At 35.9% G+C, this 27,287-nt stretch overlaps 1 protein-coding gene across 2 annotated transcripts; it reads right to left on the minus strand.

The window, feature by feature from the left end:
• Positions 1-339: 339 nt before the first annotated feature.
• On the minus strand, positions 340-27,287 carry PCF11 (PCF11 cleavage and polyadenylation factor subunit). 2 transcript variants are annotated; one of them, XM_059930698.1, is made up of 16 exons: positions 26,911-27,287; positions 23,064-23,189; positions 20,936-21,124; positions 20,367-20,561; positions 18,281-19,398; positions 17,692-17,872; positions 17,493-17,583; positions 14,985-16,549; positions 13,007-13,106; positions 7,126-7,245; positions 6,517-6,622; positions 4,474-4,657; positions 3,791-3,946; positions 3,293-3,385; positions 2,687-2,722; positions 340-1,464 (listed from the first exon to the last, which is right to left on the minus strand). In XM_059930698.1, exons 1-16 carry the CDS (start codon positions 27,100-27,102, stop codon positions 1,249-1,251), a joined length of 4,668 nt encoding a protein of 1,555 aa, XP_059786681.1. In that variant the 5' UTR covers positions 27,103-27,287; the 3' UTR covers positions 340-1,248. The 2 variants fall into 2 exon arrangements, with proteins under 2 accessions (XP_059786681.1, XP_059786680.1); XM_059930697.1 differs by having other exon boundaries at positions 17,100-17,583.

Here is a 27,287-nt window from a genome sequence, read left to right on the forward strand (position 1 = left end):
CCAGGTTCTCATCCTTGTTCTACAATTTTTAAGTGAATGATTCAATTTCATCTGTAAACTGGGGATACCATCTACCATTTAGAATTATTTGTAAGTATCAGAGGAAACATATGTAAAGAGTTTGCGAATGCCTACCATATAGTAAGTGCTCAACACATTTCATTGTTTTATATGCCTATCTCCTCCAACAGATGGCAGAAAAGATTAATCTTGCATCTGAGAGTGCCTGGCTCATAGCAGGTGCCTCATTCATGTTTTAAAGAACAGAGTGATGAAAGACATAGGAAAAAGAAGTCACTTTCTAAAGGCACTTAAGAAATAAAGAGATACAAACTGGAGTTTCTTCATCATTCTATTTATTACATGTATGAATATTAACATCTCATGGCATCCATCTAATTCAGTCAAAACCAACAAAGGAAAAAAGGTTAACCATGTTTCAAATTAACATTCTTACAGATTCCCCTGTAACTTAAAATAGAAATATGTTCATCTGCATTAAGTTATCTGACAAATTTGAAAAATGTCATTTAAAAAAAAAATCACCTTTAGTACTTAAATATATTTGTTAATCATTTGATGGCATCAGTGTCCAAGTTCAAGAATAAAAGTTGCTTCATTAGATACTTTTCAAAAATGGACATCTGGATGGTTCTCTATAGCTGGAGATATATATATATGCAAATATGTCCTATTTCATTTAAAAATCTTTTTCAAATCTGGCTTTTCAATTTGAGAAAAGTCCTGCAGTGCTCTCACAACCCCCCTCTGAAGGATAAAACTAACTCAGACTTTGCTTCTTTAATCATGGGAAGCTGCTGGAAAAAAATCTCATGTTGAAATTGCTGTTTAATTCCATTTTCACCCAATAAAAAGTACAGAAACACTGTCTTTATTTGATGGTGTGCATAAATATTACACTCCATGGATAGCAAAAATATTTTTTATTTATAATTTACAGTTTCACAAGTGAAAATCATACATTTTTACACATACAATTTCATTTTGTTAAATTTGCACACATCTACAGAACTTTCACACAACAAGCACCTGAAACTGTGCAGGCAGTAGGAAATGCAAATACTAAAATGTATTTATTAACCAAATGATAGCTGAAGGCCCCGCCTCAGCTAGACAATTTATATAGATATGTCTATATATACATAAAAAATTCTTCACCTTCTAGATTTCAACAGCAGCTTTTTTTTTTTTTTTAAAAAAAAGAAAAACATACCTTTCTCATTTTACTTAAACTGACTCGACTGTGTCATTTTCTGTTTTAATTTCAGTGGCTGTTGCTATGCTTTCCTCTGTACAAGCTGGTGGAGTATCAATCCGTTCTTCCTTAACTTTGGGACTTTCACAGGGTTCCTGCAATTCGTTTTTGACAATGTTCAACATAATGTTCAAGGGATTTTCAACTGGTGTCTTGCTGGGAGATGGTGTACAATCAAATGAAGATGTCTACAAAATGAAAAACCCTTTAAGTACTGATTGAAGTTCACAAATATCACATTAAATGACATTTAGTTTTATAAGACCCTTGTATGGGCAAAGAAATAAATATATACCAAATGCAATTGAAAACCCTGCTTTCCCACAAAACATGCCATAACGGCAGCCAATTAATAAAATGTATATTGAGGGACTTCCCTGGTGGCGCAGTGGTTAAGACTCCGCACTCCCAATGCAGGGGGCCCGGGTTCGATCCCTGGTCAGGGAACTAGATCCCACATGCATGCCGCAACTAAGAGTTCGCATGCCACAACTAAGGCGCCAGCGAGCTGCAACTAAGGAGCCTGCTGGCTCAATGAAGGAGCACACATGCCACAATGAAGGAGCACACATGCTGCAACGAAGGAGACCGCCTGCCTCAACTAAGACCTAGCAGAACCAAATAAATACAATAAATATAAATAAATAAAATGTATATTGAGCATTTGATATGTGCTCAGCAATGAGCTATGGTAAGAAAAGCAGTAACAAATTTAACGACAAAAGAAGCTGATTCAATGATTAGACACGTTTCTATATTTTAATCCCAATATAACCCCCTACATATATCCTGGGATTTGTTGCTCCTAATTTCAAATACCCTAAGGATTTTTTAAAAATACCTCAAAACCATCAAAACATCCTACAAAGTCTAGTCTTTTGATGACCTAAGTACATCTTCCAAACTGCCCCTTGAACTTGTGAAACAAATATTATTTGAAAGTTAAGATGTTCCACTGTTTGGTTTAAAAAAAATGATCACTCTACAAATATGAAAACTTGAATTTCCAAGGTCAAGAGACTGATTTTTTTTTTGTATTTCATGTATGATAATTTAAAAATTATTCCTATATTACACGGCCGAGTGGAGTAAGCAGTAAATGCTACCCATAACTTTTAGAAAATTATTCCCATCGTGAACCTTCTCATTCTCTAGGCCTAGTACTCTAGTAGAAGACATCATCAAGATTCAAATGAAGAGAATACAAGGAATGATACAAAAATTTCAAAATTTAAATCAGACCCTATCAATCTAGCACCAATATTTAATGAACAACCTAAATGCTACATCAAAACTAAGACAGCTCAACACATCAAGATTAAAATAAAAATGTTGCCCAGATGCAAAAAATAACTGAAAATAAAATTTATCAATGTAAAGGAGAACAAACAGTAACCAAAAAGAACTTACATTTTGATAATCTTCATAACATGATGGATGATAAATCTAAAGCAAAAACAAAAAAGTAAGTAAGTATTCACATGCATATTCATTTCTAATGGACTATTCTGGTATGATTTTCTTTTTAAATTTAAACCAGAGATAAACTATCTTTGAAAAGGCAACGAAAATCATTTGGTCACAAAAACGGATAAAAACAAAATTTTCATCCTGATTTCCCTTAAAACTTCCTTTATATATTTAAGTAGATAACATGGTATGTTAAGACAGAAACAGTTTTGATGATGAAATATAAATTCAGAATCAAAATAGTGTGGTTAGGCAGAAAGAAGACTAACTAGACTCAGAAGATCTAGTCCTGGATTTATCATTAACTAGTTATGCAACCTTTTTTATAAAATGAGTACAGGACCAGATGATTGCTAAAATGCCTTCCAACTCACACACTCTGACTCTCTAAAGTCCAATACCTTAGAAATACCATTTTTATTAAAAACCAAAATAAAAATACAATTAACACTTTTCTTTCAAAGTAGTAAGCTACCCCTATAAAAATTAAAAAAAAAAAATCTTAATACTTCCTTTTAAAGTACTTCATAAAGAGCTAAAAATTACCTTTCCATCTACTCGAATAGCATTTTTTAAATGCCACTCCTCCTCTTCTTCATCCCAGTACTGTTCAAATTGTTCTTGACAAATTTCACAACTCTAAAATAGAACCATATAAAAATGAAGTTTACATAATAGAACACACTTAATGCCATTAAGTGAAAATACAGAAACATTTTGTTAAGTGGAGAAAGGAATTTAAGAGTTTTGTGAAAATTTAAACAATGTTTAAATATATAATACAAAGTAAGATCTAAGGATTTCGCATTCTTCCATGCAAAAATAGTTAACATTTCACAGATCTTGGTCACAGATAAATATGTAATAACTACAGTGGTTATGAAACCCGAAGCCAGATCACAAGAATAACATTGAAGAGTAAAGCTTACGAGAAGTCTCAAAATCATTAAAAGAGGGATGTAAATAAAGTTATATTTATGATTATTTACTTAAAGGAAGTGAAAGGCATGACCAGAGGTAGAAAATTGAACATTTTTCTTTTACCTCAACTGCTCCTGCTGGTCCAGCAGGTACACTTTGGAACTCCTTTTCTTTAGCAGCCTCCTGAGTTTTGAGCACGACTTCTTCGTGCACCTTTTCAAAAAACTGGCTCTTTGCACGTTCTTCCAGATCAGCTATTTCCTCAAATTCTATCCAGTCCTTAAAAAGAGTTAATTTAAAAAGAGTATATTCATTTGTTTCTAGACTCTTACTGAACACCTTCAATATAATGCCATTTAAACGTTAAGGGTACTTTCTTCTACAATATGCTTTAATATTGATTATTTAGAATTATACCATCTCTTTGAGCGCCATAACTAATAGACAACATAAAGCAACTAATGAATAATTAAGATCTTAACGTTAACATTCCTTTAACTCTAGAGTTACAACTACTAATGTAAATAAGATAAATTTCATGCACAATATTTTACCAAAAAAAATCAGTCATAGAACCTTGGAATTTTAGAACTAGAAGAAACCTGTGTTCTACTCTTAATTTCAACAAAAAGCAAATACATACTCTTCAAATTTTTTTTAATTAAAAAAAACCTTTTATATTCTAAGGGTCAAATTTTATTCAAAAAATTCACTAGTTAGTGCTCAGCAATTACTTAAACTAATATACTTTTGAATGATATAATTTAAAGGCTAAAAGATAGTTCAGAGGCACATGAATTACTTACTGTTAAACTGTAGTACCAACGTCTATGAGTGACTTTTCTGCTTACATCTTTTTCAGTTCTATTTTGTCGATAATGCCAGTCCAAGTGATCTGCATATACATCTGTCTGTGATGTTGTAAACCTCATTCCACAAGAGTAACACTGAATACCAGTATACAGTCGATTTATAACACTATCATAACGTCTGTTTTGTAAAATACAGAAATAATCTTTAGTTTTGATACTGTGGCTGACTTAATGGCCTTAAAAAAAAAAGGCAGTTATAAGTACTTCAGTTTTCTGTATTTTGATAATGGTGAAGCCATTATTATGTGACAAAATAATGTTTCAGCCAACAGTTGGCTGGAAGAATTAATATTCAAAGATCAATAATATTCTCTAGTGTCAGTGACTCTCTTTACCTTAACTTTGGTTAATTTTGGAACATGGTGTCTACCCTCTTATCAATAGGCCTGGCCCAGTTACTTATTTCCTTCTAGCTAATAATGGAATGATCATCTGCTATCTAATAAGGCAATAGTTGGCCTGTTCTTAGATTAATGTCAATATCAGGGTGGATATGGCAGAACAATTAGATTTCACCTCTCCAGATCTTCGCGGTTTTAAATAACTCAACTGTCCCACCCTGGTCTAAAGAACAGTGAAAGAGGTACAGAAGAAATAATAATAGTATGGGTAACTAAAAAGAAAAAGTAGAAGACTAGTGGGAAACTGAAGTCAGCAATAATCAGTTTTTTTAAATTCTGGGCTCCCTATCTGGAAAGAAATAGTTATGCAGAATAAGTAAGTGAACAAACAGGGCAGTTATTAACTCCAGAAATTTTTTTAAAATAGTAGAATAAAGCAAAGCACAGTACATAGTACTTTGTATACCAGAAAACAAAATATTTAGAGTCAAAATATTAATACTGAATAAAAATTTAATGAGAAATGGCTTTATAACTAAGAGTTGGGAGGACAGTAAAAGAGCTACCTAAATCTTCACTTTCAGGAAGTCAATAAATTGTCTAAATGGGATAAATCAAGAAATGTAATAAATCAGAAAACTATGTATCTTTTAAGAAATAAAGAAGTAAATGCCAAGAACCATAGATAAAAGAGTTAAGAAATGGTTGCCTTCAGGTAAAAAGTAGTACTAGGAAAAAGGCATGCCATCTTTTATTATAAGCCTTTACTGTAAGACTTGCATTATAAAGTTTTAACTATGTGAAAAGTATCACTTTGAAAAAAATTGCCTTTAAAAGGGTGAAACCCGTATAGCACAGGGGACTACACTCAGTGTTTTATAATAAAAGAATCTGAAAAAGTATATATTTATATATATTATATATATATATATATAAAACACTTTGCTGTATACCTGAAACACACTATAAATAAATTATGCTTCAATTAAAAAAAAAAAGATGAAACCCATTAGCTGTTCTATTATTTTTAAAAGTACTCATAACAATATAATGGATCCATAAAGCAACTGTAAATGTTTTTTATATAATAAAGGCAATAAAAATTTATGAAAATATATGCACCAAATGTTAACACTGGTTATCAGTAAAGTGGAAATTGTAGGTAATTTTATTTTCTTGACTTTATTCATTTGTATTTTCTATAAAATGAAAAATTTTTAATTTTTTAAATACTAGACTACAAAAACCTCATTTTCTTAACTTCAAAAGCATGAGAATATCAATACAGAAAAAACAGTGATGATTAAGAGAAAATAGAGATAAAAAGGAAGACATGAGTGATTACTAACACCTAATCCTTAAACTCCCTATACTTGCTATACTAAACAGAGATAATAAAAAACAGAAATTTGGGGATAGACTTTTGGCCTAAATACTTGTGCAGCAAACATATTTGAAAAGAAGATAACAGGCTTCCTTAAGTTTATGTTATGTATATTTTACCACATTAAAAAAGGGAAAACGGGCTTCCTAAATTTTAAAAACAGTGAGAGGGGTAAGACGAATAGCACTAGTGATAATATCCACTGTTATTAAAGTCACCGTCCCTTTTACCTTAGAAAATTAGATTACATACTGTTTCAATTCTTCAATTGTAAAATTGGTAAGATCTGGAACGTCTTGATCTTCACTTTGATCTTCTTCCTCCTCAGCAGGGGGCTGAGCAGCAACTTCATTTACTTCTTCAATTGAAAAGAAACACAACAAATATCTAAAAACCAGTTTCCATGTATTCTTTACAGGGGAACACTATAGTGTTAGAAGCATATGGAGAGCCCCATCTTGCCTATTCAGTGCTCCTGATCTTAGGTTTACTGGCCAAGGAACCTAATACAATTCTTTATTTTGATAAGTGATATAAGGTCTGGTCTCTTAAAAGTCAATCTTCATGAAATTCATCAACATTCTAATTATTTTTTATAAGCTAAAATAATACAGAATAACTAGAAAAAGTCTGCACATGGTGTTTGCAGGAATGTTAGTTAACTGAAACAATGTCCACTATAAAGGTAACAGTTCCTTGTTAGAAAATTTTTTTTTATTTCATTATAAACCAGTTATATAAGTATACCTAAGAATTCAATCACTGTAAGAACTTTTATCATAGAACACATCATTGTATCATATCATACATCTTTATAACTTAATAAAGCTTTGTGTAGATGAATTACAGAACCATACTTACGTGCTGTAGCTGAATCAGGCTGGGACAATTTGAGAATTCCTGTTTTTAGCAGTTTTGAAAACAATTCATTTACATCCACCTGACTGAGATGATTATCAGGATATGCCTTAGGAAGGGCACCTTTAAAAAAATAACACTCTTAAAAGTAGAACTTAAAGATGCAAATTGTACTAAGGATTTTTAAAGTTTTCTTCAAGATATCCTATCAACATTAAACTTAATAAAATCTTGTTAAGATCAGTGTAACTACCAAAAGCTCCCAAAAGTGAACTTTGCATTTATGTCAGCAAACCATGACCTCTTAAAAATATATTCTAAGACGAATACTGAAACCACTAATACTTTATACGGACATACATGTTATCTTAAAAAACCAGTATTACCCACTGTTGCCCTTAATTTAAATCCATGCCAAAGAAAAGCAGAATACTGAGGGCAGAGAGCTTCATGCTCCCTTCTATGCAATGCAGCACCACACCTCTAGGTCTAACTTTTCACCCTTCCAATTCTCTATTCTTCACCTAACCATATTGGGAAAGGTCGTTTTGCATAGATGAAGTAGGCTACCATCTCTTAGCACAGATTTCTAGGGGAAAAAAATACCCAGAGCCTAAATGGAAGTACTCCTGCCCAGCCCCCCAGCTCCCCCACCTTCTCATAACTACCCAGGGGAACTAACACAGGGAGGTGAGCCCTGTGGCTCAGAATATACCTGCCCCTCTGACCTTTGCTGAATTACTGCCCTTGCAACGCAGTTCAGGCTATTGCTGAAAAGGTGTCATGCTTACTAAAGCTTCAAAAATCTGAATAAATGAAACAAGGATAACAATCTTCTCCTTAAGCTCACTGGTGAGGAATCAATCCAATTCCATATTTTGCTAAGCACTAATTTAAAAATTACAATTCTTTAACTCAACTATAAAAACAGTATTTTAATATATTTGTATGTCACTACTATGCATCTTACTTACCACACCTCTAGAAAAAAGTTCTGAATCACTAAAAATTCCTCTTAATAGCAGAAATTCAATTTGCATCCACAATACAATACATAATCTCTGCCCTTAACCATTGCATACTCTTTACACTTAGCACAGTGCCTTGTATACAATAGGCTAATTAATGTCTGTTGAAATGAAATGTTTGACTACATGAATGAATAAATCAACCTCAACGGTCAATTACAACAGCCACTTCACACAATAGTTTAACATTTACCTTTATTAGAATTAGCTATTTATATGTCTAAGAATCCTAACTAGCTAATCACATGTCTTCCAGCAGCCAAGTTTAGTGATCAAGAGCATGAACTATGAAAAAAAAAAAAAAAAAGAGCATGAACTATGGAACCAGACTCCTGGGATTCTAACTAGAAATTCCACTTTCTAGTTGTGTGACATGATCAAGTTACTTATCTGTGTCTGTTCTCTTTACCTGTAAAAGGGTAATATTAATTGTTCCTACCTAAGGTTGTTATGAGGATTAAATGAATTAATATTTGTAAAGCACTGAGGTGTTTGGCAGTATATATAATATTTGTTTAAAGAAAAACAGTCAAAGTGAAATAAGACAGAGAAAGACAAATACTGTACGATATCACTTAGACGTGGAATCTAAAAAATACAACAAACTAGCGAATATTACAAAAAAGAGGTAGACACACAGAGAACAAGAACATACTAGTGGTTACCAGTGGGAAGAGGGAAGAAGGTAGGAGCAATATAAATATAGGGGTAAGGGATTAAGAGGTACAAACTATTAGGTATAAAATAAACTCAATGATATACTGTGTAACACAGGGAATATAGTCAATATTTTATAGTAACTATAAACGGAGCAAAAGCTTTAAAAATTGTGAATCACTGTATTGTACACTTATAACTTATATAATTTTAAAAAACCACACAGAGAAAAAAATGAAAAAAAAAAAAAGCCTCCTAGAATAATGGAAATACTCTGATGATTTTGCAAATATGTTCCTATAAAAGGGTTTCATCTTCAAGAAATTCATGGAAAAGACTCTGACAAGTACAGGTTTCTGGTAACTGACTGTACTGCTGAACTGAATGAATAAGCATTTTCAGAACTCTAATGAAAAACTGATGAACTCATAAAAGTGCTAACAAAAGATCAAGATGAAAAAAAAATTAATTACATGGGACTGAGTGAACTGATGAGGATGAGTATAATTTGTGTGACTTTCTGTCTGAATTAAAAAAAAAAAAAATCCCACAAGGACTCAGAGGCAAAGAATATACAAATCAATTTTCACTGCAAAGTAAAGGAGTTGTTACAGTGAAGGATTACTGGACTGAATGTCAATATTATGACATAGTATGAGTGTGTTTCATGTTTGGTAATTGCAATCATTGTTGCTTTTGTTGTGGTCATCCATGTACAATGCTTGGTGTCAGTCTATTTATCTCTTGTAAAAATAAAATACAGTGTGTGTGTGTGAAAAAAAAAAAAAATTTACAAGACATTGTGCTCTACAGAATACCATGAGGTTGGTACATTTTAAAATTGTCCTTAAAAACAAAACAAACAAACAAACAAAAAACAAAAATAAACAAATGGGACCTAATGACACTTAAAAGCTTTTGCACAGCAAAGGAAACCATAAACAAGACAAAAAGACAACCCTCAGAATGGGAGAAAATATCTGCAAACAAAGCAACTGACAAAGGATTAATCTCCAAAATACAGAAGCAGCTCAAGCAGCTCAGTATCAAAAAACAAACAACCCAATCCAAAAATGGTTGGAAGACCTAAATAGACATTTCTCCAAAGAAGACATACAGATTGCCAACAAACACATGAAAAGATGCTCAACATCACTAATCATTAGAGAAGCACAAATCAAAATCACAATGAGGTATCACCTCACACCAGTCAGAATAGCCATCACCAAAAAAATCTACAAACAATAAATGCTGGAGAGGGTGTGGTGAAAAGGGAACCCTCTTGCACTGTTGGTGGGAATGTAAATTGATACAGCCACTATGGAGAACTGTATGGAGGTGCCTTAAAAAACTAAAAATAGAATTACCATATGACCCAGCAATCCCACTACTGGGCATATACCCTGAGAAAACCATAATTCAAAAAGAGACATGTACCACAATGTTCACTGCAGCTCTATTTACAATAGCCAGGACATGGAAGCAACCTAAGCGTCCATCGACAGATGAATGGATAAAGAAGATGTGGCACATACACACAATGGAATATTACTCAGCCATAAGAGGGAACAAAATTGAGTTATTTGTAACGAGATGGATGGACTTAGAGCCTGTCATACAGAGTGAAGTAAGTCAGAAAGAGAAAAATAAATACCATATGCTAACGCACATAGATGGAATCTAAAAAAACAGTACTGATGAACCTAGTGGAGTTGGAATGAAGACAGGAATGAAGACACAGACGTAAAGAATGGACTTGAAGACAGGGTGGGAAGGGGAAGCTGGGACGAAGTGAGAGAGTAGCAGTGACATATACACACTACCAAATGTAAAATGGCTGGCTAGTGAGAAGCTGCTGCATAGCACAGGGAGATCAGCTTGATGCGTTGTGAAGACCTAGAGGGGTGAGATAGGGAGGGTGGGGAGGGAGGCTCAAGAGGGAGGGGTTATGGGGATATACACATACATATAGCTGATTGACTTTGTTGTACAGCAGAAACTAACACATCACTGCAAAGCAATTATACTCCAATAAAGACTTAAAAAATAAATAAATAAAATAATACTCTGAGCTGCATGAAACACAAAAAAAGCTTAAGACACTTTCAGATTGTATTTGATTTTCTATGCATTTAGAAACAGGAATAAGAGGTGATTCTCAGAACAGGTTTGGAATTTCATACTCAGGTACCCAATGATGGTGTCTAACTTATCAACCAAGTGAACAGCTGTTTAATTTTTTTCTTTCTTTTAATTTATTTGGCTGTGCCAGCTCTTAGATGTGGCATGCAGGATCTAGTTCCCTGACCAGGCATCGAAGCTGGGCCCCCTGCATTGGGAGCACAGAGTCTTAACCACTGGACCACTAGGGAAGTCTGAACAGCTATTTAGAGAAAAAAAAAAAAAAAAAAGTCCATAGATCCTGCTACATTATAAAGCCCTTAGAAGGATAAACCTTATTAAAGTCATCCTAGCACAATGCCTAGAATATAGCAAACGATCAGTATTTGTTTGGATGAATAAATGAACATGAGTATATTTACTACTAGGAAAAGAGTGTTTTCACTTTAAATTTTGAGAAAAAACCTTACAGAAGCCAAATACTGAACACTAAATACTTTTCATATCTCTTTAAGAAAAACTTGAAGAAGGAAGGCGTATCTAACATCTCATTTAATAACCTCCAACCCAGGAAATAAGATGTGATTTCCTCTGTGACATTGCTATGCCTTGTATACATAAGCATCCCAAGGTTGTAAAAGCAAAAGAAAACATGCAGGTTTTGTATATTATCTCATACAAAAAGGAGCAAAATTTGCAGCTGCTGCACGCTATCTCAAGCTACCAACTCCAATACAACAAATCCTCTACTCTACAAGAAAAATTGAGTTCTAAAGGAGAACACACCAATATAGCACTTCACAAGTTACATGGTACTTTTGCATATACTATCTCATTTGATTCTCTGGGAAAAAAAAAAATTCCCCGGCAAATCCTGACTTTTATCATATGCTATCTGCAGAGGAAAAAACTGAACCCCAGAGAGGATATTTGCTTATACTCCACCTACCTGTAAAGTAGCAGAGTGGAGATTCTAACCCTGGTCTTCTGACTTTAGACCCCAAATATTCAGTACTTTCCTTCCCTTTTCATTATAGTGAAAACAAAAAATAAGAAGAATACTAATCCTAATTGTCAATCTAGCAATTAAAAACAAAACGTTTTCAAATTAATTGAGTGAGCTTCCTGTGATGATACAGTTTAATACTTAATGCTAGGACTTCCCTAGTTACTTCAGAACTTTTGGAAAACTCTAAATTTGTAAACTTAATAGAGCCATGCTACAGCATGTTTCTGAAGATGGCTGTTTTAATGATTCAGAAATAAAGCAAGTACCACAACAATTTGGTTGAGTTAGCTCTCAATATATTGACTTTCTGGTAATTATAATTTATATACTTCTCATTTTTCACATATTAAAACTAAAACATTTTTTTTTTGCCTGCACAGCACGGCTTGAGGGATCTTAGTTCCCCAACCAGGGATTGAACCCGGGCCCATCAGCAGTGAAAGCATGCAGTCCTAACCACTGGACCACAAGGGAATTCCCTAAAACTTATTTTTAAAGCCCACGTATCTACTATTGTTATTGTATCCATAACAATATTGTTAAGCCTCACCCCATAGATGCTTATCATGGGCATCTAGCTAGGAAATCCTTTTAACATGTTGTGTACAATTATTACTTGAGTGCCCATAAAGACATATGAATGAATCAGCTTATAAGGTGATGTCTGCAGTATTCACTTAATGTTTATTGGATCATCACACGCACACAAAACAAAACTTCAAAGTATCAAGTAACTGATACTTCTGAGGTTTGTCACTGACTTCATTTTACCTCAACACAAATGTCACATTCCTACCCTACCCTCTAGCTTCCACCTACTAGGTCTCCTTCCCTCTTTTTTGTGGTCTACAAGTCCTGGCTAACCATCTCTAGTTGTAAAGGGGATTAGTGTGAATATACATCAACAATGTAAACAAACTCAGAAAGAAAACAAAACATTCCAGTCAGATTAAATTTCTCTAAATTGCATATGTCCTCTCAAAATTGTCATTTTCTAAAATTGACAAGGTAGCTACTCAATCAAACAATAATTGTCTCTCGAAAAACACAAAGTTCAGAAAGTACATACCTGAAGGATTCTGAACAAATGCTCCAGGATTTTGTGGATGAACTGGCAAAAATTGTTGTCCTTGGCCAAATGCTACTGGCTGAGCAACACCAGTCAGAACCTTTAAAAGAAATCTTGGTTTTAAGAACATCTTTTCTATATTTTTAAGTAAAACTTTAACATTCAAATTACGTTAATATATTCACAGATATCATGAGGCCTGTTTATGATAATAAAGATTTACAAGTGTAACCTGACTAGGTCACTTCACTTCTAGGCTTTCTATAAAAAGGAACAATAAGACCTTCCCTTATATTTTTCACAGAATTATAAGATAATGGATGTGAAGGTTCTTTGAAAAGTTTAAGATACCATGCAAACATAAGGTAGCCAAAAACTAGCTGTATGACCTTACACAAATCACTTTACCTTGCCAGTGTTTTCTCTTATTTTACAAATAGAAATCTGACATCCAGCCATGTGATCTATACACAATCATAATGGCCAGTAAACAGCAAAGCTGAGGCCAGAACTCGTGACCTAACTCCTTTACACAGATGTCAAAAGCCTGCTTTAATTAGCAATCTGAACTCCTTTATGATCATTCTGTTAGCCATCAAACTGAGTTACAAAGTAGACTGTAAAAGATGTTAAGGGAATGTTAAAAAATAAAGGTCATGAAACAAGTACAGTACAGGCATACAATTATTGTATTTGTAGTCAAGAATGAGGTAGGACTTCTACATATTGCTACTATGTAAACAAATGTCCATTTATAAGCCTTCTTCAGTATCCTGTGTGAACCTTCAGTGGTATGTATGCGTAATAAAAACCCCATCAATTCTGTATAATGTAGGAACAAGACTAATTCAAGTCCCATTCTAGAGTATCTTGTCAATTAAGAGTATCATTTCTCTTAAAAACATACAATAGAGTATAAGTCTAACTAAGGAGGCCAATTGTTTTCCCAAACCACTGGATATGGACAGAAGGCTGCTTTCTATCAATAATGCTTCTAACATGCTTTTAAAACCTTTCTTCTTGTTTTACACTTTCTTCCATGCAATGTTACTGGCATAAAATAAATCTGTCCTAGTAAGGAAGTGTCACTACCTGGAAAAAAGTAAATTTAGCCCAGGAGAATTTCAGCAGGCAAGTAAAAGTAGTCATTAATATCAACTGAATTAATCACAAATTATAAGCATATTGCTTTAACACTATTTCAATAAGCATTTTAAAATGTATGCAGAACAAGTTAACATCAAACAACTGCAGTTGACTGGAATGACAGAAAGGTGGTGAAAAGTAGGAAGAGAGGAAGAAAAAGAATTACAGACTGTAAAAGCATAGGCAATTTGATTTTCTTGTTTGTTTGTTAACTCAGGCTAAGGAAGTTCTTAATCAAAGAACAGTCTATAAAATCAGCTCTATGATTACTATAAAGCTCATCAAGACTCAAAAGTTGTACAATGTAGCAGAGGTCTGTGAAACACACACAACTGTATTATACTTTAATACCTTTGAAGCCAAAAACAAAACAAAAAAACCCACAAAACAAAAAACCGTAAGAGGAGGCTATGCATATGTGAAGGCAAGGGGTATATGGGAAATCCCTATACCTCATAGCTCAATTTTGCTGTGAGCCTAAACTACTCTAAAAAATAAAGTCTATTAAAAAAGAAAAGATTTGTTGGGCGGGGGGGTGGAGATTGAGATTGAGAGGGTTCTCTACATCCTGGAAGAACTAAGATCAATTTTGGATTTAAACTGCAAATTTCAGCCCCAGAAGACTCTCATCTCACTTTCCTAGCAGGTGGGGTTTTGAAGTACATTAAAAACTGCCCCCCACAAAAACTTACTAAAAAAATTAAATTTTAAAAAATCCTTTCCAACCTATAGAATAAACTATATCCTGAAAACCTTCCTCAAACACTAGAAACATTAAAAATGGTTCATATCTGCATACAATATACTTTTAGAATAACTGTAACAGACTTACCTGTTGAGATGCCTGAATATTTCCTACTGTTATTGGAGCAGGTAAATTGCCAAAGTTTCCAAATTGAGAGCTCTGAAGATTCTTCTCATCAAAATAGTGTCCAGAAGCTCTGTTAAGGGGATTCGAGAAACTCTGGTTTCCAGGGCCATGTGGTCCATTAAAATTTGGTCCTTGAGGTGAATCAAATATTTGTTCATGTCTTTGGAACGGCAGTCCTTGGGATGGGGCATTAAAAGCATTGCCAGGTGGATCATTATATGGGCCAGTCTGATTGAAAGATACTGATTCAAGCCTTTGTGAAGGATGATTGTCAAATCGTGTGCCTTGAAGACCAAGAGGAATATCAAACCTTGATGCTTGCTGGTGTTGTGGGCCATCAAATCTTTGAGGTACACCATCAAATCTTGGTTGAACCTGCTGTCCAGGTGGTCCATCAAATCTCTGTGGGCCTGGCTGACCAGTTCTTTCAAATCTAGGACCTGGCTGACCATGTAATCCATCAAATCTTGGCAAGAGTGATGGCTGACCTGGCTGCCCATCAAACCTTAAAGCATGACAACCTTCAAATCTTGGACCACCTTGACCCAGAGGTCCTTCGATTCTCAGGCCGCCTCCTGGTACAGAAGGACCCTCAAACCTCATTCCACCTCCTTGTTGGACTAAAGGTCCTTCAAACCTGATCCCAACCCCTGGCTGACCATGTGGACCCTCAAACCTAAGGTTCCCACCAAGTTGATTATGTTGTCCTTCAAATCTCATACCAGCTACTGACTGACCATGGGGGCCCTCAAACCTCATCCCAACTCCTTGCTGTAGCAATGGGCCCTCAAATCTGATCCCACCTGATGGCTGACCATGAGGTCCATCAAACCTAATTGCAGCCCCTGATGGACCATGACCTCCCTCAAATCTAAGTCCACCTACAGGCTGACCTCGGGGATTATCAAATCTAAGTCCACCCACAGGCTGACCATGAGGTCCCTCAAACCTCAGACCACCCACAGGTTGACCCCGGTGTCCCTCAAACCTGAGACTACCCACAGGCTGGGCCCCTGGTCCTTCAAATCGCAAACCACCTGCAGATCCCTCAAACCTCAGACCAGGGGAACCTTCAAACCGAAAACCACCTCCTCCGGCTTGACCAATAGGCCCCTCAAACCGCAGAGGTGTCCCTACTGGTCCCGGAGGACCTTCAAATCTCAAAGGACACCCACCTCCTAACTGGCCTTGTGGTCCTTCAAATCTCAAAGGGCCACCTCCCCCCATCTGTGCCGGTGATCCATCAAACCGAAGAGAACCTGGTGTAGGAGGTCCATCAATTCTAGGGCTTAATTTATTAGGTCCTTCAAAAATCATCTTGGTTGGGCCATCTCTCGCTACTGATGGCCTACTAGGTCCATCGTATAATGGTCTATCTTCAGCTAAAGCCGTAAGTCGCTGATTTGTATCAAGGCCGGCGAATCGTGATGCTGGGCTATCTACAAATGGTTTATCTGAATCTTCATATCTAGGTCGCTTAAGTGGAAAACGATCATTGAATGGTGATCTCTGTTCTTCTCGTACACCTTTTAAAAAGAAAAAAAATTTATTTTCCCTGAATCTGATAATTTATATCAAATTATCCTAAAATATTCTTCGTATATTCTTGTAAATGTTTATTCAAAAACATCCATAACTATCTCACTTTATGAGAGGGGAGGGAAAAAGACAGCAACAAGCAGCAGGTAAGAGAATGCCCTCTAGAGTCAGATACACCTGGGTAAAAAAAACACCCATTCAGTCAATTTACTAATTATTTGACTTTGAGAGCAAGTTATTTAACCTCTCTGGTCTTGTTTCCTATCTGTAAAATGGGGATAATATATATTTCATTAGGTCATTGTGAGGATTAAATCAGATTACATATATAAAGAACCTAGTAAAGTACCTAACACACGGTTGGCCTTATAAATATCAGCTCCCTTCCCTTCCCTTTGAGGGAAAAAACCGAAACAAAACAAACAACGACAAAACAGAAGTCTGAACAGTCACAAAAATCCATCCCCACTTAGCTTGTTCATTTTCCCTTCACTGCTGTGTGATTCAATAGGCATAATCTGATTTAACTTTTTCTACCTTTAGCAGAGACTTGCTCGTCATGTCTTCTCCGGCCCTCATGGGGTGAAAGATTCTCAGCATAAGTACGACTCCCAGATATAGGAGAAAGACGTCTTGCTCTTTCACTAAATTGTTCTTTTCTGTCAAACTGTGCTCCACTATTCCTACTTGCATGTTTACTTTTGGATGGCTCACATTCTATTCCAGACAACAAGGCATCAGTCAAAGGGTAGTCAAAAATATCAGGATCTAAGAGATCAAGTCTTGGAAATGAATGCTGAACCTGTGTCCTTTTCAGTTTTGCTTTATGTTCATAGTAGGTTAATTCAGCATCAGTTAAGAGAGGTTTCTTTTTTAATCCACCTTTATTTTCTTCTGTAGGACTATCCCGTACATTGCATCTATGTTTACCTTCTTGATACTGAAATAGCTGTCGAATTTGATGCACAACAACAAGGAACTCATCCTGTGTAATTTCACCAGATGCTAAACGTTCACTCGTCTGCATAGGGGTGATAAAAGGAAATCAATATTTTAAATATAAAAAGTACTTACAAAAAAACTTATAGACAAAAGGAGAATAATGACTACATGGGAGCACAGTAGCTACCTTTTGAAGTAATTCTCTTTTGCTTGCAAGAGTTAACTCTTTAGGAATCTGAAGATTGGCATCTACGCTTAATCGATGCTGCTGTTTTGGAGCTCGAGGTGACAAGATTCCTTTAGTGCTTGACCAGCTCTCCCTATGCCTTAGATGAGGAGCTTTACTATGTTCATCACCCTGTTGTAAACTGAAACCATAAAAGCAATTATGTTACATCATAAAAAATTTTTAAATACTCAGGACCATATTTAAAGATCCTTAATAGGATCTGGCTAAAATGAATATATGTAACCATAAAAGTTAATTTAAAGATTAAGAGCACAAGATTTGAAGTCAGGAAAATCAGATATGAATTCTGATTCTTGCATGTCCTGGATGTGCCACCTTAGGCAGATTAGTTAACCTTTCTAAACTTCAGTTTCCTTATATGTAAAACAACAATAATAATGGTACTTAACCCACAGGGTTTTAAGAATTAAACGGGGGAAAAAAGTACTAATTATATCACCCAATAAACATTATCCAATTTTTAAATCAACACTGTATTTTTAAATGTACACATTATTCTACTCGATTAAAAATGTTAACAACCTACCTTTTATTTTCTTCCCAACCAGATTTCCATCTTTTGGTAGACTTGGAACTTTGCCAATTTTCTACATTTTCCTTTGGTTCAGTGCCTGACTTGGTAGAATGCTGATTTGCAGTTTCTTGTGGTCGTTCCTCTTCAGTCTTTTTTATTCGCCTTGGATCTCGAACATCCTGTTTAGTACTTCTCTTCGCATTTCTTTCTTCCCTGGAAGGTGGTGTAAACTCTTCCATATGTGACTGCTTAACTCCTGACTGGCGAATCTTCCCAGCTTTGGGTGTTGAGGTTGGAGACATACTCCTTTGCCTTCGTTTGGGTGACCGCCTGTCTCTTCTCTTGGGAGAATGTATAATCGGTGATCGAGACTTGGGTGATCGTGATCTTGATCGCTTTCTAGTACTCGATCTCCCTGGTTTTGTCCCCTGTTTTTCTGATTCTTCCGTTACTGCATCCTGTTTTTGTACAATGCCATTTATGATTTTATTTCTACTTCCCACCAGTCTGTGTTCAGATGATTTCATGTGTTCATCTTTATCCTTTTTTTCTGCAGTTTTTCTCTTCTCTTTTAGATCATCATCTTTGCTATCAGTCTTATCCTGAAGATGTTTTTTTAATCTTGGATCTCTCTTGCTCATATCAGACACCCTTGCACTTTCAGATTCTTGACTTTTCAAGTCTTTCGTGTGGGATAATTTGTTTTTCAAAGGTGATGGTGATTTAGATTTAGATTTGGATTTAGAATCTAATTGGTCAAGTTCTTTCTTGGTTATTTTTTCACCTGATTTACTTTTTTCTTGCTTGGATGAATTTAGTTTTTCAGAGGGTACAGTTTTACTTGTCTTAATATCAGACTGGTTCAATGTGTTCATTAGGAATTCCTTCCTGTGACTCTGATCTTTTCCATGAGAAGAATGTTGACTCAACCTATTAAGACGGGGATCCCGGTTAGTTCCTTTCATATCTTGAATTTGTAAGGATGGACCTGGACGACTTTTCTCAGGTTGCACAGGAACCTGATGGGGAGCTTTAACTGCCATAGGGGGAATTTGTGAAACATGTAATTTGGATGGTGCAGTTCCAGGACCTAAGTTGGATGTCTCCTGCTGAACACTAAGAGAAACTGCCTGAAATACAAGATAAACGTTCATGTTACAACTGTAAAACATTCAGATTATTTGTCAAGAAACCGAAAACTAAGGAATATAATGCTTTATTCAATAAATCCATTTATTCAATACCATATTTATAGTGTATACTTCTAGTATTTAAGTGGAGATTAAAATGAAAGGAGAAAGGTCATATACAATATTTATGTGGCCTGTTATTTCTTACTAATCCTCTACTTTGGGGTTTTATAACTTCTAGGTAGAATGAAAAAAAAAATCCTCCCTCTTCCTAATTATTCAGAATTCTGGGCCACACTGATATTAAGAAACTACTAAATAAATCACTGCACTCCAGCTGCACAAGCATCCAAGTCTTTCCAGGTAAATTCTAAGTCATAAAATTTAGTTCCTCTCAAAGTGGCACTGATAATGCACTCATAAAATTCTGCCTTCCTGTTACTTCCTCACTCTCAAATAAGGTCAAGTGCTAAGTAATTAAGTAAAATAGCTTAATATAAGGTTATTCATGCACAGAAATACATAATCTTCCTGGCCTCCTTAATTTTGTGATGGCTTTTTTTTTTATAGGCTTCTAAGGAAACTGCTAAGGATTTCTGCTCATGAAACATAAGCTCATTAAATATTAAAGACTAGGCAAAAACATCTGCCACAACACACCTACCATCTTGGAACTGACAGTACATCCACATGATATAATTTTTAACAGAACTAAGGGACTATCTTATAAGACAGCAATCTAATAAAAAGTATTTGAAAGAAAATAGTGCAGTTTATATTAAAGTGACTTTTACAATAAGGATATACAAATTTGGTCTAATAAATACACCATAATTTGCAAAATAAAAGTGGAAAAATTACACTATTAATAAAAGTAACATGTGAATACAATTCAAATGCAAAGTAATTCCATATCCATCAGAAAACAGGTTTAAAAATACTCAAAATGCCAAATCTCCTCTACTTACCAGTTGTGCCTTAGCTTGCTCTAGCTCAAGCTCCAGCTTTTTCTGCTGAAGTTCTAACAACTGCTTTTGTTTTGCCAGTAACTGTTGCCTTATTAGTTGCTCTTGGGTAAGATTCTTTTGTATATCCGGAACAATTGGAGGAGTGGAGATGCTAGGGGAACTGACCACTGTGCCAGGTGTTGAAGACTCTTCAGGCTATAAGAAAAAATAATTTGTTTACAAAAAAAAAATCACACCTAAAAAGGAAGCAGCTAAGGGGGGAGCTAAAAATTATCAGCTTCTCTCTTAATAAACACTATCCATAATCTTAAATGGCCAATCATGTTTAAAAGCACACAGAAAATTTTCAGGAATTTAAAAACCAAAATAAATATGTTATGTAAAACCTAAACAAGGAGAACATTTACTTTAAATGTACTGTGAACCTGAAGGTGGAAATTTTTTTTTTTTTTAATTAAACTGATTCAGCACAGGGTATTCTTGTTACTTTTATCTGGCAAGAAATTTTAGAGAAGTCAAAATGTGACAGTTAAAAATATTAGTTATATACCATTCATGTTAAAACTTACCGATTTATTTAAAAATTTAGGATTCACATGGATGCTAGATGTATTCACATTGGGGGGCAGAGGTTTAATAGGCCAAGCAGGATCTAACGAATTGACTCTGACATCCAGGGCATAAAGTTTCTTCAAAGGGAATATTTCATCCCAGGTGGAACGTAATTTAAATAAACTTTTTCTAGTATTTTCATCCACCTAGAACAACAGAACAATTCTATGGCTTGTTAAGTTACTATAGGATGTTTTATATATTAAGTATAATGCTACATAAATCTCTGTTCTACTTCACATATAGCACACATACTACTAATTCGTAAATATATACAACAGTAATCATTTATTAAAAGTACATTTGTTTGCAGATGTAAAGTTAATAAAGAAATTTCTGCCAAAAAAATTAGAAAAATTAAAGTCATTATCACCTAGCCTTCATGAAAGCAAACAATTAGACGAGTCTGAATTTTTAGAAGTACAAAATGTTCCCAAATATTAGGGTTTGACACAGTATTCCTACTGTTACTTTCACTCTGGACAAAAATATAATAACAACTAGAAAATAGTTTATCTGATGACTTAAATTTTTTAAGTTATTTACATTTAGTACAAAGTTAAACAAAACTAACTAATCTCCTGCAATACAATATGGCTGGTACCTATGAACAAGCTATTTGTGGTGTGAAAGGCACCTGAATAATTGAAATTCACAAAATCTTACCTACTGATGAGCTTTAGTTTTATATCTTATCTGCTCATGCTTGTGATGGGCATAGTAACAAAAATAATACTTCTTAAATTAGCCATCAGAGAAAACTAACACTTGGGAAAACTGAGTTAGAGTTCTAACTTTAGAATAATAAAGCCTTGACTATATTCGAGTCTTTATATAATATTTACTACAAGGTCATTTTCATCACCTTCAGTGTTAAGGCCCAGTAAGAGTCAGTTAACATTTTCTACCAAACACCCAAATGAATTTGAACATACTGAAACTGAAACCAAGAAATTGGTTTAGTGCCCCAATTTCTATAATGCAAAGTTGACTTCTCCTTAGACGAGAGTCTCAGGTAAGCAGTATTTAGCAAAAGTCTACAATACACTATTAACAAGCTCCATAATTCAGTTTGAAATACAGCTTTACAAATTTCTTCTGCATATACTTACTTAGCAGTATTTCTTTTCTCTAAGAACTTAAAGGGAAAAAAATTCCTCAAGTAGCCACTACCCATTTTCTGTTCTAACAAACAAGTAAAATCTGATAGTGAGGAGTTCTTTCAAAATAATCCCAATTCTCCAAGCCTGACAACTGTTAAGATTTCTCGAGACACAACAGGTGCATCTACTAAAATATAAGAACCACCAATTTTTTGTTAGGAAACAATCTTTAAACCCAAATATCTTATAAATGCCCCTTTTATCAGTGTGAAAGATGAAGGCTGACAGGAAAGAGAATTACTTCAGCACATCCTTTGTCTTCCTCAACATAATACTGTATTAACCAAACTACCAGATACAATGTTATGAAAGGAATTTACAATCTCTAGGTATAGAAACTAACAAGCCTTTCTTCTAAACACTAAGAGGGGCCAGAGGTGGGGGGAAGTATTTCCAAAATAACCTAAAGCAATTCACTGATCCACCATTCATACATACCTAGAACATTCACATAAAATATACTTGAACAAAGTTAACAAGAGGAAACATTTCCAGAAAAAAAAAAAAATCACAAGTTTCAGGCATCCATCACAGGTTGACACACACTAGGATTATGCTTTTTCTTTTTCTTTTTTTTAAGACAGAAATAGTCAACATCCTAACACCAGAAACCTAAACAATGAAATTTGAAGTACTCTTGATAGCTTCAGATCTTTTTGCCCGTATTCTAGTGACGAAACAGATCTTCAAGTGAACAAAGTCAATCAAAAAAAATGAACTTCTAAAAGCAAACACATCTATTTTTGAATGGATAATGTAAAACACCTAGAACCCACTTTAAATACGAAACACTAACTTTAGCATGTTAAATGCCCAAAAGAATAAAACATTTCACCACCCAAGAAAACCCAACACAAAAGCAAGTATTTATTTAATCAGGAACATGTTTTAAAAATTCAAATGTTTCTAAATGTATATATACCTTTTCAAACACACAAATAAATGTTGCAACTAGATTTTTAGTAAAGGCAGTGAGATACTCTCTTCCAACATTTTTCACGATAGAATCCATAAGGTACATAACAGGAAGCTTCTCTGAGGAGGGAGCCTGAAGTAATAAAAAGAAACTGAAAAGTTTAGTACAATGAATTGCCAACAAAGAACTACTTTTAAAAGTGAGCGTTTAACATACAATACAGACCTCAGTATTTTGTTGATAATACTTCTGAATCAATATTAACCTTTATGAAATTTAAGTGTTCAAGGTCTCACCTCTTACAATGATCTTTAGTTGAGCATACAAAATAAGCTCAGAATTACTGGAAAGAAAAAACATAGTCTCTAGTACCCTCATTTAACACTCAATGGAATTTCAGGTTCGTATAGTTAAAAAACAAAACAAAACAAAACTGTGTTTTAAGTGACAAAAAAAGGGGGAGGATATTTTCTGTAATCCAAGTGTAAGCTTTGTGACCCACATTAACTTATGATGATGTACCTAGACTCTATGAAAAAAAGTTTTCAGACTTCTGGCAGAAACCCTAATTTCCATAGGCATATTTTATATGTTAAAGTCTATGAACCTTTTGTTACCTGTAAAATCATTAGGATTACTTCTCTATAATCCAATGAACAAAAGAAATTAAGTACACTTCACATATGAAGTTAATGGCAAAAAAAACACTTTTAAACTTGCACATGAACATGCAGGAAAGTGCAAGCTGTTACTGATACAAGGAAAACTGGATGGAGCAGCCGCTGAGTCATGTAAATCAGGTTGAACTTGACTCTGGAAACCAGGATTTGTCCTGAAGATTTTCTTCACAGCACAGACTCTCCGTCGAAATATTTTTCCTCTGACACGCACAAACCAGGAGTTCTAAATTTGTGCAGGGCCAGTGTGATGATGCCGATACAGGCGGCCCTTTCCAAAGCAAAGAAATGTTGCCCCAGCTCAACTGTAATGCCTACCCATCACTGGCTTTTAGAAGGCACAGCAAGTTTCCAGAAAGCATCAGCAGGTTCACAGACTTGTTGAGGAGCATTAAGACACACCACATAAACTAAGTGTTAACTCCCACTCCACAGGAGTACCCACGATTTAAAAACGAAAACAAAAATTATCCCCATTTACCCTTCCCACGTGTATAGGAATCTTAACCCTGAACAACACTTACCCACAGCTACCTGTAGCCAGGGTAAGCTCACAGTTCTGCAGTACACAATGCCACCATTATTTCACAAAACCAATTGCCCATACAAGTGTGTGGAAGTGCTCTTGCTTCTGATAACAACCAAAGTTGACTAAGGAAACCTTTGAGTAACTCTGTATGAGTTTTCTTTTACAGTACTAATAAAAGGGTTTCACAAGGCTATTGCATGTGGGTAAACTATTAAGTACCAACACGTCAACTGCTTTATTGCTGTGTCTTTATCTTACCATGTCATGTTTTATACCATTTTAGTCGTTGTTGTACTTACGAAGATAAACAGGCTCTCTTTAAGACCAAAATCTGTTCAGTAGGCTAACTTTTTATTGTACAAGTGAATTCTTATATGTAGTATTTTTTTGCTACTACTGCCTCATGGAAGGAGTCAAGTAAGTGTGAATCCTTAAGTTTAGTAATGCTGAAACGCTAGAGGATAAGGACACAAACATTCACCTCCAGAAACACAAAACCAAGCCAGTTTGCTACCAAATGACAGAAAAGCCCTCCCCTCACCCTCAACCCCAACCCCATTAAATTATTTCCCCAAAGTGACTGTTACATCTTTTCCTCAATCTGGCTTTACAAAAATAACCAGGAAACGTGTGCCAAAAAAATTTCAGCTGTCTTTCATCAGCAAATAGTCCATCTATTTTCACCACTCTGTGTAGCCACACACAAATACAAATTTTAATGTGGGCACTATATTCAGCATTTAATTTTCACTTTGAAAGTCTTCTGGATCCATTAAAAACCAGCAAGGAAATGGTTCTTTGAGTGACAACCTGAGCTGCTAAATATTAGGCTTTGTGGAATATTAGTAACCCCAAAAATACTAGGTAGAATTTTTAAAAATCAATGTTATTTTTTTAAAAAACGCAAGTGCATTTTTGTTTTTTTTTTTTAAAGGCATTTAATGTTAAGCCTTCGACAAGGCAAAACTAAGATTTCATGTCCAACATGTTTATTGTATCAATAAAAAGGATGTTGAGTATGAGGAATGCTTCCTTTTAAAATCTCATACTTTAAAAAAAGAACAATAGCTGTTTCACACAGACATTCACAGGAAAAGGTGAATAAGGACTTGTATTTTAGCTGTCAGACTGAGCATGACAAACTTGTTGGGCCCTAAAAAAAAAAAAAAAAGAAAAACCTTACTTTTTGTCCTTTTTAAGGTATGAAAGGACCACCTGAAACCGTGTATCTTGTGAACAGATTTACCCAAAAGAGTGGATGGAACCTAAAGAAGAATGAACCCAAGTCACTTAAAGACTTTTGTTTAAAACACACAACCACGTAGATAAAAATAAGTCTTGGAAACAAATTCTACACCTTACAAAGGTAAATAAAAAAGACAAATACATATTTTATATGTTTTATTCACAAATTTTATACCAGTCACACATTTCAAAACCATTTATTAAAGTCAGACCACTCAGTTTTACACTAGACAGAAAGCGCCTCTAAACAATATATCGGTGGTTGTTGTTAAAGTGGCCTTTTAAAAGGGGTTCACTCTGCTAAAAGGAGGCTCATCCTGATCATTTCAATCACTAACAACTAGAAAAAAGCTAAACCATAAGTACAAGCTTCAAAAATAACTTAAAACGTAGTACTGGGAAGCTATTAAAACTCATTACGATAACTAAGTTTAACAGTAACTTTACTTAAATGACAAATCGCTCCCACATGAATCCACAGAAGAGGAGGACTACAGGGAAATATAGGGTGGCAGAGGACCACTGCTGTCAAGGGGTGAAGCAAAGCACGTCTTCACTTTCAGGGAAGGAAGGGAGGAAAAAAAGAGAAAAGGAAGAGGAGGAGGAACTGAACTTTTCAAAAAAAAACTACAAGTACTTGTTACCCAGTGGGCCAGTTCTCCACCTACAGGTTGGATAAGATCTCCTCCCCACCCCCTCCAACCCCACCCTCAACCCCAATTTCCCGTATCTGGGGGCAAATGAGACCCTCCGATAGGAGAATACAAATTATATCTAGCCGCCCCCACCCCAAAATGGGGCTGACGGGTGTGAGCAGCTGCCTGGCTGGCAGGGAATGGATTCTCCTCTCTTCCCTTTCGCATCATGTGCTTTTCAGGCGCCATGTTGGGCTCCTAACAGGCGGCTGCTCCACTCGGGGCCAAGGCCCTACTCCCACCCCCCAACAGCTCGCTCCCAGGTCCCCCTTCACCTCCTTCCAACCCACAGAGCACAGTTACCCAAAAGAGTTCGGGGCGGGGGGACTGGGGGAGAACCACTCCCCACCATCCCAGGGGGTTCAAATGGTTTTAACTCTTACTTCCCCACACCACGAACTGCCTTTAATTCTCCCCCTCCCCGAAGGGCTCTATTCAAAGCGTGTGCGGCGGGATACACGATGCGGTGGCCTAAATAGGGAGCTGGTAAGCGGAAGTGGGACTCCACCCTTTATCCTCCCCACTCCCTCCCCCCGAGAGAGGCCCACGCTCGAAGCCTGGGCCAGAGACCGAGCCTGAGTTGGAGGGGGTAGGGTTGGAGAGGAGGAACACCGTCCCCCTTTGGATAGAAGCGAGACCTGGGATGAGGCTGACACTAAAATCAGGGAGTATTAGAAGAATAGGAGGCTGCGGGGTGTAATAAAAACCTTGGCGGTTTGGGCCTCGATGAGAGAGACGATCTCCTTGGCGAAGGGCAGGTTCTCCTCGGCTAGAATGGTCAGCATATTGATGTGCGGTTTGCTATTGAAGGTCAGGTCTTCGAGTGATGACTGATAATCCCGACAGGCGTCCTCCCGGGCCCCCGCAGTACCGGCCTCGGCCGGCGTCTGCTCTGACATTGCGCCGCGGCCCCCCTCCGAGGTCCGCCGCAGCTGAAGCTGAAGCCGCTCTCGATACCCCGCCTCCCTTCCGACTCCTCTTCCTCTCCCCGGGTCTCGCGGCTCCGGCTTCACCACATGCTGACCACGGAGGGGGGTTGGGGGACGACACGGGGGGAACCTCGGGTATGAAACGCCGCCGTCTC

This window comes from Balaenoptera ricei, chromosome 8 (genome assembly GCF_028023285.1).
Source record: "Balaenoptera ricei isolate mBalRic1 chromosome 8, mBalRic1.hap2, whole genome shotgun sequence".
Classification (NCBI taxonomy): Eukaryota; Metazoa; Chordata; class Mammalia; order Artiodactyla; family Balaenopteridae; genus Balaenoptera; species Balaenoptera ricei.

Excerpts from the sequence above, each read along its gene's own strand:
- PCF11 (XM_059930697.1), bottom strand. The coding sequence starts at position 27,102 with ATGTCAGAGCAGACGCCGGCCGAGGCCGGTACTGCGGGGGCCCGGGAG. Across the intron at positions 13,107-14,984 it reads ATATTCAGGCATCTCAACAG|GTTCTGACTGGTGTTGCTCA; the intron begins GTAAGTCTGTTA and ends TTTCTTTTAAAG. Across the intron at positions 4,658-6,516 it reads ACAATTGAAGAATTGAAACA|ACGTTATGATAGTGTTATAA; the intron begins GTATGTAATCTA and ends TTTACAAAACAG.